This window comes from Lathyrus oleraceus, chromosome 7 (genome assembly GCF_024323335.1).
Source record: "Lathyrus oleraceus cultivar Zhongwan6 chromosome 7, CAAS_Psat_ZW6_1.0, whole genome shotgun sequence".
NCBI classification, from domain to species: Eukaryota; Viridiplantae; Streptophyta; class Magnoliopsida; order Fabales; family Fabaceae; genus Lathyrus; species Lathyrus oleraceus.
Window position 1 is genome coordinate 22590610 of NC_066585.1, and position 20327 is coordinate 22610936.

At 35.3% G+C, this 20327-nt stretch overlaps 2 protein-coding genes across 6 annotated transcripts in view; one reads left to right on the plus strand and one right to left on the minus strand.

Moving 5' to 3' along the window:
• Positions 1 to 20327, minus strand: part of LOC127105820 (3-hydroxyisobutyryl-CoA hydrolase-like protein 3, mitochondrial) — a 30200-nt gene continuing 9873 nt past the window's right edge. Inside the window, exons 1-11 of one of the 5 annotated variants that reach the window (XM_051043029.1) lie at positions 4455 to 4703; positions 4009 to 4110; positions 3243 to 3287; positions 2921 to 2973; positions 2034 to 2168; positions 1822 to 1918; positions 1407 to 1536; positions 938 to 1116; positions 673 to 800; positions 469 to 570; positions 1 to 280 (exon numbers count right to left, since the gene is read on the minus strand). In XM_051043029.1, coding sequence (XP_050898986.1) covers positions 179 to 280; positions 469 to 570; positions 673 to 800; positions 938 to 1116; positions 1407 to 1536; positions 1822 to 1918; positions 2034 to 2168; positions 2921 to 2973; positions 3243 to 3287; positions 4009 to 4110; positions 4455 to 4641 — 1260 coding nt within the window. In that variant the 5' untranslated portion in view covers positions 4642 to 4703 and the 3' untranslated portion in view covers positions 1 to 178. Of the gene's footprint in view, positions 281 to 468; positions 571 to 672; positions 801 to 937; positions 1117 to 1406; positions 1537 to 1821; positions 1919 to 2033; positions 2169 to 2920; positions 2974 to 3222; positions 3288 to 4008; positions 4111 to 4454; positions 4704 to 20327 lie in introns of those variants that run through there. The other 4 variants (XM_051043024.1, XM_051043023.1, XM_051043028.1 and 1 more) reach the window with 4 other exon arrangements.
• LOC127108230 (syntaxin-23-like) lies at positions 11596 to 14629 on the plus strand. The gene is made up of 10 exons (XM_051045658.1): positions 11596 to 11608; positions 11705 to 11811; positions 11943 to 12004; positions 12116 to 12209; positions 12374 to 12391; positions 12475 to 12600; positions 13419 to 13547; positions 13611 to 13636; positions 14263 to 14420; positions 14544 to 14629. The coding sequence occupies exons 1-10, from the start codon at positions 11596 to 11598 to the stop codon at positions 14627 to 14629; spliced, it is 819 nt and encodes a 272-aa protein (XP_050901615.1).

Below are 20327 nucleotides of genomic sequence, written 5' to 3' on the forward strand. Positions count from 1 at the left end.
TAGAAGCAACATTGTCCTTTGATTTCCAAGATCATAGATTTTATGTTACAGTATCAATGATGACAACGATACAAGCAACACCAGACGCAGGACCTAATGATAACACGTCTGTTTATTTGAAGCAGTTTCATACAATTCACTTATGCATTCAATGAAAATGAAAGCTTTCCTTTGAAAACTACACGGTCAACTCCCTCGCCTCTGCTCCTAATGGTTTAAAGACAGTTTCAACCTCACTCGGATCAACTTCCTCCAACCTCGATGGTTTCCACTTCGGGTTCTGCAGTGAATATTTGTTCAATTTATTATTCAAGCAAGAAACATTGTATACAATATTGAAGGAAAAGTATTGCACCAAAATAATTGAAGGAAAAATAAATATGATCTATGGGTTAAAACATTTATATAAAGGATTCAAAAAACCAGCAGTGGATAAAGATGTAAAAATCATGAAATGAAAGAGAGAACCTGATCTTTATCCACCAATACTGCTCGAACACCTTCAGCAAAATCATGTCGCAGTGAAGACCTCAAGGCAATGCGATACTCAGTTTTCATTACGCCAGTAAGCTGGAATTTCCCAAATACAGATAAATACTCATTGAATTCATGTTTAAAATCACAGAAATTACATCCATGCCCAGAAAAAGAAAAGAAAAACAAAGTGCTCACCGTCGATAATTCACCGTTGCCTTTTCCTACGGCAGAGGCAACTGCAGAAAAGTACTTATTGGTCAAGAAAAGGGAGAAGGGAGCACCTTTTCCGAGGCCTTGGAGAGCTTCATTAGCCCACTCAGAAACTAGAAATGGGAAAAAGTAGAATATTAAGCACTTGACAAGCATTTAACTCTAGTTATAAACGATATGGTTTAACATACATAAAAATGACTGTATCCATATATTTCTGTGTAACCAAATAATCTGACGATAAACATACCATTAGAATCAGTGCTTGACTGGTGTAGTTTTAGATCCTTAATGATCTCAGTAACAGATTTATTTCTTCCAAATGAAGAAATTATCCGAGGTAAAAGCAACTTCAAGTGTGCCTCAGAATCTGGGTTTGACTCGTATCTTGCTAAAAGTACTTTGATGTCCTGGTGGGGATCCTGAGAACTATATAAACAACGAGTTTTGGGTAAGTTCATTGCATTTTTAACGACTGGTATGTATGCACTCTTTGTAATTATATTCTTCGGAACAAAGTACAATGATGTAATTATTTCTAGAAATAAAAGAGAAGAAAAAGACCATGAGTGCATAGAGTAAATGGCTTTTCTTATATACACACAATCAGAGCAGTGCACTATTAAAATTTCAAAAGGGTCCAAAACTGACGAAGTTTAAATGGGTGATAATCTAAAGAAAAAGGCTCAAGAGCCATTCAAAGGTTCATGCTGACATACAAGTGTGTTGCCAAAAGGGCCTCCTTGAATGAGCCTAACTTTCCCGATGGCACGTAATGTGTTCCAAGGCCAACATATATTGCATCTGATGGAGTAGAAATCCTATTTCCAGTCAATCCAAGATAAGCACCTGTAGTCAGTAAAAATACTCAAACTGAATTCAGAGATTCCACAGAAAGCAAGGGAAAGTACATTTAAAAAAAAATTATGAAAAGTAATAAGCTGTTAATGAAAACCGGAGACCACTCTTAGATGTTTCAATAGTGTAGTGCACAGTTTGTATTCCTAACAAAATTATGAAAATAGTGAACAAAAAGGACAAATAGAAAGGTCAGTAATTCAATAACCCTCTGTCCTCATTAGCTCGTATAATAAACAAGAACTAAAATGCTAAATCATATATATAAAAAATTACCAACAGCTCCTTCTCCTGGACTTTGAGCTGCTATGTGGGCAAACCCTACGTCTGGGAACAAGCCAATTCCATTTTCTGGCATGGCAAGAACAGTTCTCTGGAAATGTGTTACGTAAAAGATAAAATTCACAAACAAGATCTAGAAAGGAAATTATTATGAATATACAAAATATATAATTAAATGAAGCAACTATATTACAACATGAGCATACCTCTGTAACAATACGATAGCGGCCATGACCAGATAAGCCAATTCCAAAACCCATTGTTATTCCATCCATGAAACTAATATATGGTTTCGTGTACTCAGAAATTTTGCATATCAAAGAATACTCAGCTGTGAAGACCTAAAACATGCAGCATAATAGCTATATTATTTTTAGGCTCCATATTAAAAACTCGAAAGCAAGATGCAGCAAAACGTGTGATCCCACAAAGTGCTGACAAAATTGGCAACAAACAAAATGTAAATTACCAACAAAATAAACTGTCCAAACAAATCAACAAAATTAAAAGTGATTCTAAATCTAATAGGCCCTCAAGAATCTATCCTAGGTACACACAGTAAATCATCCAAACAAAATTCAATGCCTCTGGAAGACAGAAAGGATGTAATTAAAGGGTAATCCTGTAATAATAAAAGCGGATGCCTTTCAACAGATAAGGCATTATAAGAACCTTCTAACCTGGGTCAAACCAAAACCCGGGCCAGGATTAGTCCCACACCTTTGGATGTGGAGATAACATTTGGTATACTAATCAGAATTGTAGAGATGGTCTCTTCAATCAGAGAAGAAAGAGTTACATGCTTAACACATTTTATGTTTGATCTACTTGAACGTAAAACTTCCTCAATAACTGTTTATTACCAATTATTTTAAAACATTGAAAACTTTAAGTTTTTAAAAGCCATCGGTGCAGACAATGGCGCTAAGTTTGTCATGAATAGTATGGTCTACCAAATTAATGTGTGACTATACTTGTCTGAAGTATACTTGAAGTAAATACACAATCAGGAATTGATTTTGAATTGGCATTGTTTTAATAAATGAAATTTTAAGAATCTGATGGCATATTATTGCAAAAGGCACAACTAAACCTCAATCATATCTGATAGGTGGTTTTTGATTGTTATCTGCTTCACATCACCGCCTGCAGATAAACTAAGACCTCGATTACCAAGCAAGCAGTCATTGAGAATAGACAAAAAAATTATTTGACAAAACAGAAATTATAGGAAAAGCTGTATAGCATCAAAAAATGATGATGATGATGATGATGATGACGACAAAGAAGCAAACTATATATCCAATGAAGCACATAGAAAATGCAACTACTTTTTGCTCTTACATACAAAATGCAACTGGTATGCATGTATCAACAAATAACATATATTGAAACCTTCTGTACTAAAGGTGTGCTTTTGTCCTTCTGTATTTCAGCAACAACCCCTTTAATATCCATACCTGCATTGACCATTAATTACGACTCTCAAAACCTTACCTAGCACTCAAAAACCAAACAACCTTATATAGCTATAGCAGAACATCTGCAAAAGAGACTGGTATTTTTAATGTATTTGAGCAAGAAACATACTTCAATAAAACATTGCACCAATGAAGCACAGGTACTCTAAAATTTATGCGATATAGTATCCGATACGTACCGATACGCCTATACACCGCTGATACGTATCAGAGGAGTATCCTAATTTTTTATTTAAAAAATAAAAAATTCCGATATGTTCCGATACAACGGCAACACATCGCGATACGCTGTGGATACGGCTAGCCAATCTCATGATTATTCAGATTTCTAGAACATGAATAATCTTCCTCATCTTTAATGTTTCTTTTCTTAACTTTAATTACCTTATCACTTTCATTTTTCTATGACAAGAAGCAAACTTTTCCTTCAATTACTTTTCTCTCAATTTTAACTATCTTTTCTTTTTCTCATAATTCCTTTACAGATTACTATAGAATTTTACAAACTCAATTGGTTTTTTTAGAGAATGATTTAACTAATGTTTAATTTTTATTTTTTTTATATACGTATCTTAAAATCGTATCCTAGATTTTTCAATGACTGAAGTGTCACGTATCTGATACCGTGCTTCATTGCCTTGCACTAAAAGAATAATAAACTGTGCATTTTTTTTCTCTAATATGCCTCATTCATTCATACCAGCACAAAAAGCGCGAGAGGAGCTGCTATCAATCAGAACACATTTGACTTTCGGGTCTGATTCCCATTTATCAAGAAAACTTTTATACTTTACATCCATATCTGCACCACAAAAAATTCAAAATCAAAATCAAGATATAACCACATTCACACACAATGAAATCTCTTCTTTTTTTAATCCTACGTAATAATTAACTCAAAATTATAAGATATATCATTCCATTTGAATATGAATCAGAATCAGAATCAAAATCAAAATAACCTAAATTTTGCAATCACAAATAGTAATTTTCAAGTAAGCCAAAAGCTCCGTGATGATTGCTTGTTCGTAATAATAATATGCGTGAGTTCAACTGAAAAGTTTGAGAAAAAGATTCACAACTTAACAGAATGCACAATTATGAGAAAATCCAATAAATTGAATGAATGCACAAAAATTCAAAAACCTAGGTTCATAGCGTTGAGAGCTTTGGGGCGATCGAGGGTGAGAACGGCGACGCCGTTAGAATTAACGGTGCCTTTGACGAATTCTTCAGCCATAGATGAAATGGGACGGAAAGAAAAGGAAGATTTGGAGCGAGAATATGAAAATGAACAGAGGAAATGATTAGCTCCGACAGTGCGAAGTAGCATTCTTTTCTCTGAAAGCTATGATGTGGTTGCTCCTTCTTTTGGTAGTTCACATAATTTATGGTGTTTTGACGGTTTAACCCCTCACTTTTCTTGCTATTTATGAGGCTTAACATATCTTACTTTCTTTTCTTAAGGGTAAATTAGTCATAAAACTTTATAGTATCCAATCCATATATGTTGTATATATTGTATATTGATTAATTTTGGACTTTTTTTAGGCATGATTTTGTATAGGGTGTCATATAAATAGATGATACTAAGATCGGGTTCTTTCTTCTGATATGTTCCACATCTCTATTATGATTGTTTCAATAGATGAAAATCATCAATGATATTAATAAAATCATACTCATAAATCATGGTCCCCGATATCTTAAGTCTCATATTGATCGCCTCTTATTCGACTTTATTAATAGATAATTAATGATCAACATTTAAAATTTCAAATTCCACTTTTAAGTTGGTGGCGCTTAATAATTTGTTTTCTTGAATTGTATTCATAAGATATCTTTATCAAGTATGTTAGGACTATTTGAGGAGGTCAACACGAGAAAATATTTTTACTTTGGATATTTTCTTTTTATGAACAACACAGTGTGGGTTCTCCCACTTATAAATGCTCAAGTCGTCACATTTCACTCGAACCAAGTGCTTATGATACCATTGTTAGGGCTATATAGGAGGGTCAATACGAGGGAGCATTTTTGCTTTGAGGACTTTCCTTTTATGAGAAACACAGTTTTGTGAGAGACACACCACATACTCACCCAAAACCTTAAGGTGATAGGTGTGTGGATTCTCTCACTTATAAATGCTCAAGTCTACATATTTCTAATCAATGTAGGACTTACCCACACTACTCACACTTGTAATTATTTTTCAACAAAGTAACTATATTGATCTTAATACAATTTAAATAATCTTCAATTTTTTGGTATGAGAAAATATAAAGATAAATATATGTTTTTTTAATACATGTGAGTCTAAACTTGACATTGTTCAATCTTCGTAAAATATAAATCCATCTCTTTCTTTTGTCTCGTCATCAAAAAGTATGTGCTCACAGGTATTAGGTTAAGTTTCTTATGTTTTATAAATCCAATATTCTTGGTTGTTCTAGGTCTCGTTGCAGGTTCGTAAACTTGCTTTAACTAATAGACCTTACGGCTCAAAGGTATGCAGTTTCCTTTAAATATGTGTTTCACATGCATGATCTCTGTTATGGGTGTTCAAAATCGAATCGGCCTAGAAAACCACAAACCAAATCGAACCAAACTGAAAACCGTAATAAAATCGCATTTGGTTTGGATGTGTTTGGGTCATCTTTTAACAAAACTATGCGGTTTGTTTTGGTTTGTGGTTTGTATTTTGCAAACCGAACCAAACTGAATCAAACCTCATTATTTTATAATCCAAACTTCACTTAACTCGCATCCAACCCAAACTCAAACCCATTATGCCTTAGTCTTACGATTATGAACGATTTTCTCTTCATCTCACTTAGAATTTTACTTTCAACCTTCTCAAATCTCTCCTAGAAGTATCACACCTTCTTCGTTAGGTACATCTCACCTCTTTTTCATTAATCTCTACTCTATTATATTCTTTCTTTTTCATCCTTTCATTTTTATGCTATTATTCTCTCTTACAATTTCATTTTTATCGCACATATTCTTCTCTAATCTCTCTTCTCTTTCATTCTTTCTTTTTCATATTCACTAACCTCTCATCTCCTCTATTTTTTTTTGTATATTGTTTTATGCTATTGCTATATATTTATTATTTCACTTTTGTTTAATCAGACTTTTTTGTTTTAAATGGGAAATTATTGTCCAAATATGATGAATTTTGTTGTTATTTGGTAATGTATGAATGACTGAACACAAATTTATGTTGTCCTTTATATGTGTATGTATTACTCAATAAAAAATTTGAAAAAAAAAGAACCAACTAAACCCAAAAAAACCGCATTGGTTTTGTTTGATTTGATTTGGTTTTATTTCTAAAAGTCAACTGAACCAAACCAAACCACACACTTTTTTCTCTTGTGGTTCGGATAATTTTTAGCTTCAAAATCGACCAAACCGCACCGCAAACACCCTTAATCTCTTCCATCTTCAACTGAAGTCATAAATGATTATCATTCTTCCATTTCACCTTCACTTTCATCGCTAATAGCTCTCAACGGTGAATCCATTTTCTTCTATTGATTGCACTAAGGACAAACTTTGTTTCTAACTGTGGGTTTCTTAACTACTTAAAAGAGCGTTAAGTATGATATGGGAATGTTGAGTTACTAAAATACGAAATGTATAAAAAAATCAATAAAGTAAATGAGATAAAATGCATAAAATAACTTGACTTATTCATTATATGTGTTTAATGATTTATAAATAAAAGTATCCTACCAACCATTAATGATGTATCAAAAGTATGTAATTTTTATAATGTATCCATAAGGATTGGTTTGGTAAACAATTGTTTAGCAATTGTTATAATTTTAAGATAAAAGGGTTTGTAGATTGATTTTAGAATAACTATAGAATTGTTAGAAGTGATAAAATAAAGATGAGATAAACAACAATGAATGTGGTTATATTTGTTGTGCAAGTAATATTTTCTAATGATTTTGATGATGACAACTGGACAAGAAAAAAATATTTAAAGGCTCGTCAGTAAATAAGTAAATACAAGATAATGTTCAAGTTCTAGACAAAGTTTAATCAAATAAAAGATCTTGAAATTGTGAATTTGTAAAAGCTTGCACTTTGCGTTTTATCTAATTTTTATCAGTTATTTGTAAATAAAACAAGAGTATGTCTTGAGGTATTGAAGTAATGCTCACATACAAAGGGTATTAGCAAAGCTCATAGATTAAGGCATGGATTTAATCAATTAAAATAATAAAAAAAATCATTTATATTCAAAGGTGTACCCTTAGGTCATCCATGGAAAACAACCCCCCCTGAAGGAGATTGGCGATCCAAAACACAACGGAAATTAAAATTTTCTTCTTTAGAGATCCTTACGAATGGGCATGATCAGTGATAGAATAGTTACCTCTTGTGACGATTGAAACCTTTGATGCAGATCTACGGAGCGATCAGGAACGTTGAACGACGACAACGCCTCTACTCAGTCCACACGAACGGATTCCTTCAATCTCCGTGCTAGCTGCTACGAATGAAGGTTTTGAGTGTGTGCGTGTGTATGTGTGCGTGTGTGTGTGTGTGTGAGAGAGAGAGAGAGAGAGAGAGAGAACGAAAATGCAACCGCAGTTAATGCTTCTACACAAGGGTTCTATTTATAGAATCCCTTGTGTGGGCTTCAAGCTAAAAAGCTCACTTAAGTGTATGTGGCCCATATCTTATAATATGCCAAATTCACTTAAGTGTGTGGTACCTTACCATATTTCGTATTCTACTTAAGTACATTGTAGGGGTGGACAAGAAAAACCCACCCGAGAATAACCAACTGAACCGGTTGTAGGATGCTGTTTCGGGTCGGGTTAATTCGGTTTGACGGGTTGGACGGGTGTTGCAAACGGGTTCAGAGGGGTGTGTGTGGTCGGGTTCGGTTTTGATTTTTTGGCCCAACAAAATCTGAGCCCGACCGATTCCATTACATTACTATTACTATCAAGGAGAATTTTGGCACCTTGGCCCAACAAAATCAGATTGCAAAATCAGAACTTGCGCCGTCTACTCTACCCTGAACCCTAAAGCTTGCGCCGTCTACCCTGAACTCTGAAGCTTGCGCCGTCCACCCCTCTGAACCCTAAAGCTTGCGCCGTCCACCTCTCCGAACCCTAAAGCTCCGTCCACCCCTCTGAAACCTAAAGCTTTAGCGTCGTCACCTTGCTTCATCTCCAAAAGTAAAACAAAATCGCTATCTATGTCTCTCCTCCGCCGTCATCACTGTTCTTTCCTCCTTCATCATCACTGAGCAGAGAATCATTTGTATCCTTATCCCTCTTAATCACGTTCTTTTGTGTTTGTATTTGCTTTCTAAACACTAAGTCTTTCTTTGTTCTTGATTTCAGATTTTGTATTTTCAGGTTTTGTAATTTCAAGAGTTCTTTGAGTTAATGGAAGGTTAGATCATTGTTTCTATTTTTAAGAGCTTTAATCTTTTATATACTGTATTTAATAACTCCATTTGTTTAATTTTTATCGAGATATGGAAGAGGCTGTAGAAATGCAAGGAGCTGGAGAAATACAAGGAGCTGGAAATTTGCATAATAACAGTAAGTTTAGTTTATTTTATGTATGTTTTGTATGCCTATGTCGATATATCATGTTGAATATTTTGCATAATAACAGTAACTCCATTTGTTTTGTATGCCTTATTAAAAGTTTAAGGTAATAAGTCCTTTAAGATTAAGACATATGACTACATAAAAATAAGATTAGCAAACTTTGAAACTAAGCCTATAAACACTTAACAAGTTGATGATGTTGGTTGTGTGTTGATTATAATCTTCATTAATTTTCAGTAATGGAGAATGTTACTCAAAACCAACCTTCTTCATTAACATCTGGTGTTGGTGCAACTGATGTTGCTGCCAATGAAATTCATGTTGTTGGACTTCCTCCACTTGGAAAGAAGAGAAAACAAAATGCTAATGGTCCTAGGAAATCCTCTCCTGCTTGGGACCATTTTATTAAATTGCCTAATGAAATTGAAGCAGTAGCTGCTTGCAAACACTGTCATAAGAAATATTTATGTGATCCAAAAACCCATGGGACATCTAACATGCTTGCTCATACAAAAGTATGTACCAAGATGCCACAAAATGATCCTACTCAAACTGCCCTCTCCTTTGCCGGTGGAGAGGGTGGTGGCTTGGTTGCCGCAAGCCAACGATTTAATTTGGCAGCTTGTAGGAAGGCTATTGCTCTCTTTGTGATCCTAGATGAACATGCTTTTAGGGTAGTTGAAGGGGAAGGCTTTAAGTTGTTATGCAAACAATTACAACCCCAATTAACTATTCCATCAAGGAGAACTGTGGCGAGGGATTGTTTTCAACTTTTTGTTGATGAAAAAGCAAGATTGAAAGGTTATTTCAAATCTGATTGCAATAGGGTAGCCTTTACCACTGATTGTTGGACATCCATTCAGAATCTTAGTTATATGACCCTAACTGCACACTTCATTAACAATGATTGGAAGTATGAAAATAGGATTCTAAGTTTTTGTTTAGTTCTTAATCATAAGGGTGAGACAATTGGTAGAAAAGTTGAAGAGATTTTAAGGGAATGGGGAATAAGGAATGTGTCCACAATCACTGTGGACAACGCAACATCTAATGATGTAGCTGTTGCTTATTTGAAGAAGAGGATTGATAATATGGGTGGTTTAATGAGTGATGGATCTTTCTTTCATCTTCGTTGTTGTGCACACATTTTAAATCTGGTGGTTCGTGATGGTTTAAAACAGAATGATTTATCCATTTCTGCCATTAGAAATGCTGTTAGATTTGTTAGGTCATCACCCCAAAGATCTACAAAGTTCAGAGAATGTATTGAGTTTGCTAGAATTAATTGCAAGAAACTTCTCTGTCTAGATGTTCCGACAAGGTGGAACTCATGTTATTTGATGCTAGATGCTGCTGAAAAGTATCAAGCAGCATTTGAGAAAATGGAAGGTGAAGATTTTAGCTATTTGGAATTTTTTGGATTAGTTGGCCCCCCTACTCTTAATGATTGGGAGAATGTTAGGTGTCTAGTAAGTTTTTTCAAAATTTTCTATGATGCTACTATGGAATTTTCTTCGTCAAAACAAGTATCCCTTCATAAGTCATTCCACCAACTAGCTTCAATACATTGTGAGCTTAAAAGATCATCCATGAACTTGAACACAATTTTAGCCTCAATGGGATATGAAATGAAGAAGAAGTATGACAAATATTGGGGGGAAATTGAAAACATCAACAAGTTTATTTATTTTGGCGTGATTCTTGACCCTAGATACAAGTTAGGATATGTAGAGTGGTGTTTTAATGATATGTATAATGGTGAGTCGGTGCCTTTTACTAATATGATTAATGTGATAAAAAAGGAGTTGTTTAAACTATTCAATTGGTACAAGGGTATACATGAAAAGCAACATGGACCCTCTACTAGTCCTAATGAGGGTGGTTCATTTGGTGATGGTGTTCCTAATGTTGAAGTTCAATCTCATTTTGCAAGGGTTGAAGCTTTTAAAGAGCACCTTAAACAAAAAGATTCAATAGATAAAAAAAATGATCTTGAGAGGTATCTAGATGATAATTGTGCCGATGATTTTAACTTTGACATCCTTATGTGGTGGAAACAAAACTCTTGTAGATACCCTATTTTATCAAAAATGGTGAAGGATGTTTTAGCTAGTCCAGTATCCACTGTCGCTTCTGAAAGCACGTTTAGTACCGGGGGCAGAATTCTAGACACATATAGAAGTTCACTAACCCCTGAAATGGCAGAGGCTTTGATTTGTGCACAGGACTGGTTGAAACCTACACTTAGTCAATTCAAGGACTTGAATATAAATGAAGAATTTTAGTTGTCTGCCACTATTGTTTCAGGTATGTAAGTATTTGAGTATGAGTATTTAGTGTATTAATGTATTGGCTTTGGTTTTGATTTAATTATTTGGTTTCTGTTTAATTTTATGCAGAATTTGGTGGTCCCTCTACTAGTGGATCAACATCTGGTGATGGATCTAATGCTGTTGGAAACAGAAATGAACCAGTTGCTGGTTCATCTCAATCACATACTTGATGATGGTTGTGGTTTTTGTATTTTTTCATTTGATTTACTTATATCTATGTTTTTTACATGTATTAATATATTTTTGTGTTTCGTTTCAGTTTGTTTTTTGGAGTCATTTGTGAAAATGACCTTATTTTGGGCTACTGATTATTTTGATGATGGTTGTGGTTTTTGTATTTTTTCATTTGATTTACTTATATCTATGTTTTTTACATGTATTAATATATTTTTGTGTTTCGTTTCAGTTTGTTTTTTGGAGTCATTTGTGAAAATGACCTTATTTTGGGCTACTGATTATTATGGATAATCAGCTTATCTATCAGCTAATATCCTCAACAGTTATTTTTTTTGTGATAATATATCAACCAATAGTCCTGAAGAGGTTTTTGATGCTTTGAAGAATCAGACTGTGGATCTGGTTTTAACTGCTCATCCTACGTAGTCGGTTCGTCGATCTTTGCTGCAAAAGCATGGAAGGTTTGTACTGTTTATGGAATTGTGGATTACTGCATATTATGCTGAAAATGATCACAATGAATTTGAAAACAGGTTATCACAGAAGAGCGCGGCATAGCTCTCAACAAAGTCACGCCAGAACTCCGCGAGAAACTGTGAGAGATCACTGCACCACTCTCTCACTATATGAATCGGAAATTTTGTTTGTTACTTCTATTTTAAGATACTGATTATATTGATTCCTTCTCTGTTTTTGTAACTTACAAACACAAGACCAGACTCCACATTGGACAATTGGTGAAGGATACGTCGGATAAACTTAAACAAGCTAGTGAAATTGATCATCATGTTGATGTTAATGTGAGTTTGAAGTTCTATTATCTATTTCGATTGCATGCGCAAACAAATCATTTTATTGGTATTTTATGATCTATTTTTAAAAACCATGAGTTTCTTTAAATGAATCTTATGATCGAGTTTTTTATTTACTATTACAGTAATAGTCTTATTTACTGTTACAATAGTGGTTTCTTGATACACAGGTTTTAACCATGATAACTTCATTGCTCAAAATGTTTTCTTCATTTTCTTATTTGTATATTCATTTGATTCCTTGTATTTGTAGCCTGTATTCAGTGCTTCTGTTTTAGTTGAGATGATGGAACCTGAAGGGTCTTCAACAATTTCGGTGATGAGTGGAGAAGGAGAATCTTTGTCAGCTCAATTGGCTCATGAGGTTATGGCTATTCAGGTAAACAGTGACTCCCAAACAGAGAATACTTTTCAATAAAAATATAATTCTGGGTATAAACTTCCTATCATGATCACAATTGTCCTATTTTTAACTTATTCCCGACCGATGTGTTCGATCAATTTGGGATGCTAAAAAGAATCTTTCTAGCTTGCTGTTTTTCTAGCATCCACATGTCATATTCTGCTGGTGGTGTCGGAGGGAGTCCATGATGACAAGTTGTGGCATTTGATGTCAACGGTATGTACATTGCTCTAAGTTTGCTTGTGATTCTTGCAGATGCTTCAATGTTGTGTTTAATGCCTGTGTGATGATTTCATGTTATGCTGAAGTATGCAGTCATCTAAAAAACTGTTGTGCCTATTGGTTTCATCTTTTATTATTTAATGCATTTGATGGGTATCTTCTTCTGAGCTCAATTTTGGCTTAAGGAATTGGGCTAATAGATTAAGGCCTTATCTTACTTTCTTGCCTATATGAAATCAAGTGGTTTAAGATCCATTCATTATTCACAATGATCATTTCGGTGAATAGTTGCAAACTTTATTGGATGTGTTGTGTCTTGGAAGTCATTGCATTTGTCAGTCTTAAACATCATATTTTTCTGTCAACTCGGCAATTTGATCTTGTTATTCTGTCAACTAATTTTTAAGTGCAAAAAACATTAAGTGATTCAGTATCTGTTTCCGGATCATTTTATCTTCTTGTTTTGGCACATGCATGATGTTGTTAAATGGCAACTGCTTGTAACATCTTATTATTCTCCACAATTTATCTGGAATGAAGGCTTGTAACATCTTATTATTGTTGTAATGTAGGCTGACTTACTGAAGAATGAAATTTCAGACCCATCCTTACTGTCTTCATCCCTTTCACAAAGCTCTAGCTCAGAGCTTGAGAAAGATAGCAAAGTTTCTGAAAGGGAATACATGGCTACTCCTGTTTTTGTACACACGAAGTAAGAAATTTCTTTTTGCCCGAATATATTTACAGAAGAAAGTCAAGAACAGCGTGCCCTTCTTGTGGAATCTAAAAGGTAATTTCTTGTATTTTATTTTCTAGTAAATGATTTGCAGTATTTCTTTTTTGTGCTTCAAAAGGGCCAAAGCCCAAAGAGAAAACTAAACAACCAACCTACTCACAGTTTTACCTCTAATATCATCTAGAAATAAATTATACATAAAATTTGGGCACTCGTCATAGTAAAGAATTCCTCCACTAAGATTGATGCCAACCATTGCAAGAGTGTCCGCCGCACACTTGTTTGCTCACGATAAACATTCATAAATCTGATTTCCAGAACTTGCATGATAATGATTTTGATTTTTTGAATTATGTTCAGCCCCGTCCCTTTTCTGAAGTTTGTATTCATTATCGCATCAACTACTTCTTTATTTTGCGTCATAATGATTTGCAGTATTTATATACTCGTATAAGTTATATTAAACTGGAATGGAATTGATCCAAAAGGCGTGTCTTCTTCTTTGTAAGTTTTCTGGGTGGTGCAAAAGATTTGTGAAATGATCACTAGCGACATTCTTCCATGGGAAATTAAATTGTTGAAAAATTGAACTTGCATCTATATTATCCTAAGGCTACTTTTTCAAATTTAGCCATTTGCATCTTTTTTGTTGCTTAGCTCTTAAATTGTTCATGCTGCAGACAAGATGTAATATCCTTAGATAATGAGATTTCCTTCAATGAGGCTATCATCGAGGAAAGAGAACAAGGTATTCAAGAAGTCCAGCAGCAAATTGGGGAAGTAAATGAGATCTTCAAAGATCTTGCCGTGCTTGTTCATGAGCAAGGAGAAATGATTGGTAACTAGTTCCCCCCAACCCCCACCCTTCATTTACTTTTGTTATTTATGCATCCTCTATCAAGTCGTTTTATATGTCTAGACTGGTTTATAGTAGTTGATGTTGAGAATTTCCATTTTGCAGATGATATTGGATCCAACATTGAGCATTCCCATGAAGCCACTGCCCAAGCAAAATCAGAACTTGTGAAAGCTTCTAAGACACAATGATCAAGTTCATTTTTGGCTATCAAAACTCTCCGGCGGTGTTGCTGTTTTCAAAGTTTGTCATTCATTCTTAAAAACCGGCGGTGTTGCTGTTTACAATAGCTGCAAATGCTGGTTTTGATGGTTCTTTAATTTACAGCAAATTGTTGAAACAAGATAATCTTAATTTGGGTTTCGATGCTGCTAAAGGTCAGTAACAGTGAAGGTTGTGATGCTGTATTGTTTATGATACCTTAACATTAAAAATGATTCTGTAGTAAAAAGAAGGTTGTTTAACTATGGTGCTTATTCTGCTAAAACAGGAACTTATGTTGATATGGTGAAGGCTGGGATTATAGATCCTGTTAAAGTTGTTAGAACAAATTTGGTAGATGCTGCCAGGTAAAATCATATATCTTACAATGCAATTTTTTCTCTGCTCATATTTCACACATTACTATATGTTAAACTAGTTTTTGCTCTATTGCAGTGTATCGTTGTTACTGACGACAACCGAGGCATCTATTGTAGAAAATATGAGTGATAAAAACAAACCTCCTCAAAGGGTGGCAGATATGGATGATTTGGACTACTAACTTTTCTTAAATATGTTGAGAATATTTTGGCTTATAATGAACTTGTATATCAGGTTATTACTTGAATGATAATGTAATTGTAATATAATGCTAATACTTTATCACTTAGATGATGATGAAAATGTAATATAATGAAAATAGTTTATGGTTTATTAATTCTTTTAATTATATAGAATGAAGTTTAATAAGTATTCATGTGATTAGTGTTATAGGAATGATAAAATTCAGGTTAGAATTTATTGGTCCAAACCGATTCAACCCAACCGAATGAACCGTATAAACCGATAATCCATCAACCGATAAAACCGAACTTAGTTTTGGGTGAAACTGGATTTAACTTTTTCAACCGTGGATTAGCTCGGGTTATCTATTTCGGGCCCGAACCCACCCATAACCGACCGCCGTCCACCCCTAGTACATTGTACCTTACGATGTTCTACAATTCACTTAAGTGCACCGTACCTTACGGTGTTCCTTAGTTACTCTATCTCTCATCAATTCGTCCTTTGTGTGTGACCCTGTAGGTTTTTGCAGCATTGGCAATTGTATTAAATCACGTATTTAACATAATAAACTGTGAGCGGTATCTAGCAACACATCACTGCTACCCAAGACACGAAAATGTCATGTGATCTGACAAATCCGTCTGTGATAATACTTATGTGTATAATTACCCTTTTGCCCTTATGTCTATATTGAACACAAGGCATAGATCGTGCCATCCTTGTCCAGTTCAATATTGGGCCCATAGACATTTATCCTGTTACGTAGGATGGGCAAATTCCATCTAGGTCACTCATGTCCCTCAGCATGCTTCGTGGAGTACCCATCAACTGTCTTTATGGTTATCTAGTTATGGACAATGTTTGATCAACAATAAATCACTCGACTCTACATCTAGGGTCCATAGTGGTTTCAGGTCAAAGGGTGGTATACACCATTATCACCATGAGAATAACTTATGACACTTTGCATAACATTCTATATAGTATTCTCATAACGGGTCAATCCAGTATAAATATTACTCTTAACATTCATACTTATGTTTAAGACTTGATAACTCCTTATCCATGATCCATGAGATGTGATCATCAGTCTATATACATAATAGTCTTAATGCTTTAATGTTATCCCACTTCACAATAAAGCTCGACTACAGATACTTTAAGAATAGTGTCCTTATGTTTAATGTGATCTCATGATTAAGTCATACTTGATACATTAAACGGACTAGCTATTCTAGGGACTTTATTAAACAAACATAATAAAGAAAAAGCCTTTTATTATTAATAAATAATTCGATACAAGTACCAAAAGTATTGGCCTCTAGGGCTTACACCAACAATCTCCCACTAGCACAAGAGCCAATCAGGCATACCCTTAATGCCCATAGATCTAGTATGGCCATCATGCTTCTGCTGCGCAAGAGGCTTTGTCAGTGGGTCTGCGATATTGTCAAGTGTAGGTACTCTGCATATTTTCACATCTCCTCTATCTATTATCTCTTGAATGAGGTGATAACGCCTAAGTATGTGTTTGGATCGTTGGTGAGATCTAGGCTCCTTAGCTTGTGCGATAGCACCATTGTTATCACAATAGAGACCAATGGGATCCACAATGCTAGGAACTATGTCAAGTTCACTAATGGAATTTTTGATCCAAATAACTTCCTTTGCTGCACTTGAGGCAGCAATATACTCGGCGTCGGTTGTAGAATCAACAACTGTATCTGGCTTTGAACTTTTCCAACTCACAACACCACAGTTTAAGCAAAACACATAACCAGATTGCGATCTAAAGTCATCCTTATCTGTCTGGAAGCTAGCATCGGTGTATCCAACTACAGCCAGCTCTTACTGACCTCCATATATCAAGAATGAGTCCTTAGTCCTTCTCAAATACTTAAGGATATTCTTGACAGCTACCCAATGAGCATCACCAGGATCAGATTGGTACCTACTCGTTGCACTTAAAGCATACGAGACATCTGGTTGAGTACATAACATGGCATACATGATAGATCCTATTGCAGATGCATATGGAATCTTATTCATGCGATCCCTTTCTTCCTTAGTTGGAGGGGATTATGTTTTTGATAGACACATGCCATGTTGCATAGGTATGAATCCTTTCTTGGAATCATGCATATTAAAGCGTCTTAGCACTTTGTATATGTACGTACTTTGACTTAGGCCAAGCAGTTTTTATGATCTATCTCTATAGATTCTGATTCCTAATATATAGGCTGCTTCACCTAGGTCCTTCAAAGAAAATCATTTCCCTAACCAAGACTTTACTTGTTGTAGGGTAGGGACATCGTTTCCAATGAGTAATATGTCATCTACATATAATACCAGGAAAACGATCATGCTCCCACTAACCTTCTTGTAGACACAAGGCTCATCTTCGTTCTTGATGAATCCATATTGTTTTACTATTTCATCAAAACGAAGATTCCAGCTTCTGGAAGCTTGCTTCAATCCATAGATTGACCTTTGTAACTTACATATCTTTAGGGCTTCTTCATGTATGTCAAATCCTTCAGGTTATTTCATGTACACATCCTCAAGAAGATTCCCATTAAGGAAAGCAGTTTTGACATCCATCTGCCATATTTCATAATCATGATATACAACGATAGCAAGTAAAATGAGAACAAATTTAAGCATTGCAACTGGTGAAAAGGTTTCATCATAGTCAGCCCCATGAATTTGTTTATATCCTTTTGCAACCAGTCTTGCCTTATAGGTATGTACCTTACCATCCACGTCAGTCTTCTTTTTGAAGACCCACTTGCATCCTATAGGGTTAACTTCTACAGGAGGCTCTACCAAGGTCCAAACTTGGTTTGTGTACATGGAATCCATTTCAGATTTCATGGCTTCTAGCCACTTCTCAGACTCGGGACCAGTTATGGCCTCTTGGTAGGTCACAAGCTCATCTTGATCCATGAGTAATACATCACCTTGATCAGTTATGAGATATCCATATCTCTCAGGTTGGTGACATATCCTGCTTGACCTACGCTGGTTTTGTTCTACTTGAGCAGGTTGCTCTTCCACAACTACTTGTGTTTCCTGCTCTAATTCCTCCATATGTGTATCAATGCTTTGTGATTCTTGAATTTCTTCAAGCTTTACTTTCCTCCCACTGATTCCTTTGGAAATAAAATCCTTTTCTAGGAAAACTCCAGTTTGAGCGACAAACACTTTGCCCTCGGAAGGATTGTAGAAGTAATACCCTTTTGTCTCTTTAGGATACCCCACAAATAAGCATTTGTCAGATTTGGGCTCAAGCTTAGTTGAAACTTGTCGTTTCACATAAAATTCGTAACCCCAAATCTTCATGTAAGACATATGTGGTTTGTTACCATTCCATATCTCATATGGTGTCTTCTCAACCTTTTTGGATGGAACACGGTTAAGTGTGTAAGCTGCTGTCAATAGTGCATGTCCCCAAAAGGAGTTTAGAAGATCGACGTGACTCATCATGGATCAGACCATGTCTAACAGGGTTTGATTTCTTCTCTCAGATACACCATTCCATTGGGGTGTTCTAGGAGGAGTAAGTTGGGATAGGATCCCGCACTCTTTCAGATGATCATCAAACTCTAGGCTTAAATACTCACCACCTCGATCTGATCGAAGAGTTTTAATATTCTTACCTAGTTGGTTTTGTACTTCATTCTTGAATTTCTTGAACTTTTCAAAGGACTCCGAATTGTGTTTCATTAAATACACATAACCATATCTACTGAAATCATCAGTAAATGTGATGAAGTACTGAAAACCTCCTCTGGCTGGTATGTTCAGTGGTCCACATATATCAGTATGTATGAGGCCCAAAATATCATTCGCTCTTTCACCTTTTCCTGTGAATGGAGACTTTTTCATCTTTCCAATTAAACAAGACATGCACGTCTCATATGATTCATAATCAAAAGAGTCCTAGAGTCCATCTTTATGGAGTTTGGAAATGTGTTTCTCATTTATGTGGCCTAATTGACAATGCCAAAGGTAAGTTGGATTTAACTCGTTAGGTTTCATCCTTTTAGTATTAATGTTATAAATAGGCATTTCGAGATCAAGGACATATAATCCATTGCTCATTTATCCAGTAGCATAGAATATATCATTCAAATAAATTGAGCAACAATTGTTCTTTACTATAAATGAAAAACCAAACTTGTCCAAACAAGACATGGAAATAATATTCCGGCTAATTGCAGGTACATAATAACAGTTCTCTAACTGAATTATTAAACCACTAGGTAAAGTCAATACATAAGTTCCTACGGCTAAAGCAGCAACCTTTGCTCCATTGTCAACTCGTAGGTCAACTTCACCTTTTGCCAAATCTCTACTTCCTTTTAGCCCCTGCACATTTGTACAAATGTGAGAACCGCATTCAGTATCTAATACCCATGATGCAGAAGTAGATAAATTTATTTCAATAACAAAAATACAATAAGTTGAAGTCTCTACTCCATTCTTCGTATCTTCCAGGTACTTTGGGCAGTTTCTCTTCCATTGTCCGGTCTTACCGCAATGGAAGCAGGTGCCTGCCTTTGCTATGCCTCCACTAGGCTTCAAAGTAGCAACAATGGGTCTGGGTTTGGCAACTTCCTTGCCTTTCCCTTTATCACCCTGCTTGGTGGGCCTTTTGTTTTGTCTCTTTCCATTTCCGATCATCAGAATGGACTTCCCTTTTGACTTCAGGTTCTTCTCAACAGTCTTTAACATGGCTAGCAGTTCAGGAAGAGATTTGTCCATATCATTCATATTGAAATTTAGGACAAATTGACTGAATCTATCTAGCAACGATTGCAAGATCAAATCAGTCGCAAGTTCGTTTCCAAGCGGAAAACCCAACCTTTCAAGGTTTTCCATGTACCCAATCATCTTGAGCACATGGGGACCTACAGGGGCTCCCTCAGCTAACTTGCCTTGAAAAAAGGCTTTTGAAACTTCAAACCCTTCATGCCTTGCTTGCTCTTGATAGAGCATCTTCAGGTGTTTGATCATATCGAATGTTGCCATGTTCTCATGTTGCTTTTGCAACTCTGAGTTCATGGTAGCCAGCATGAGACAAGCAGTTTCATTGGCATCATCGACATGCTTCTTATA

What these genes read in the sequence shown, in the direction of transcription:
- LOC127108230 (XM_051045658.1), top strand. An exon ending in ACATGGCTACTCCTGTTTTT is followed by an intron (nt 13,548 to 13,610) that starts GTACACACGAAG and finishes AGTCAAGAACAG; the next exon opens with CGTGCCCTTCTTGTGGAATC. An exon ending in CTTCTTGTGGAATCTAAAAG is followed by an intron (nt 13,637 to 14,262) that starts GTAATTTCTTGT and finishes TTCATGCTGCAG; the next exon opens with ACAAGATGTAATATCCTTAG.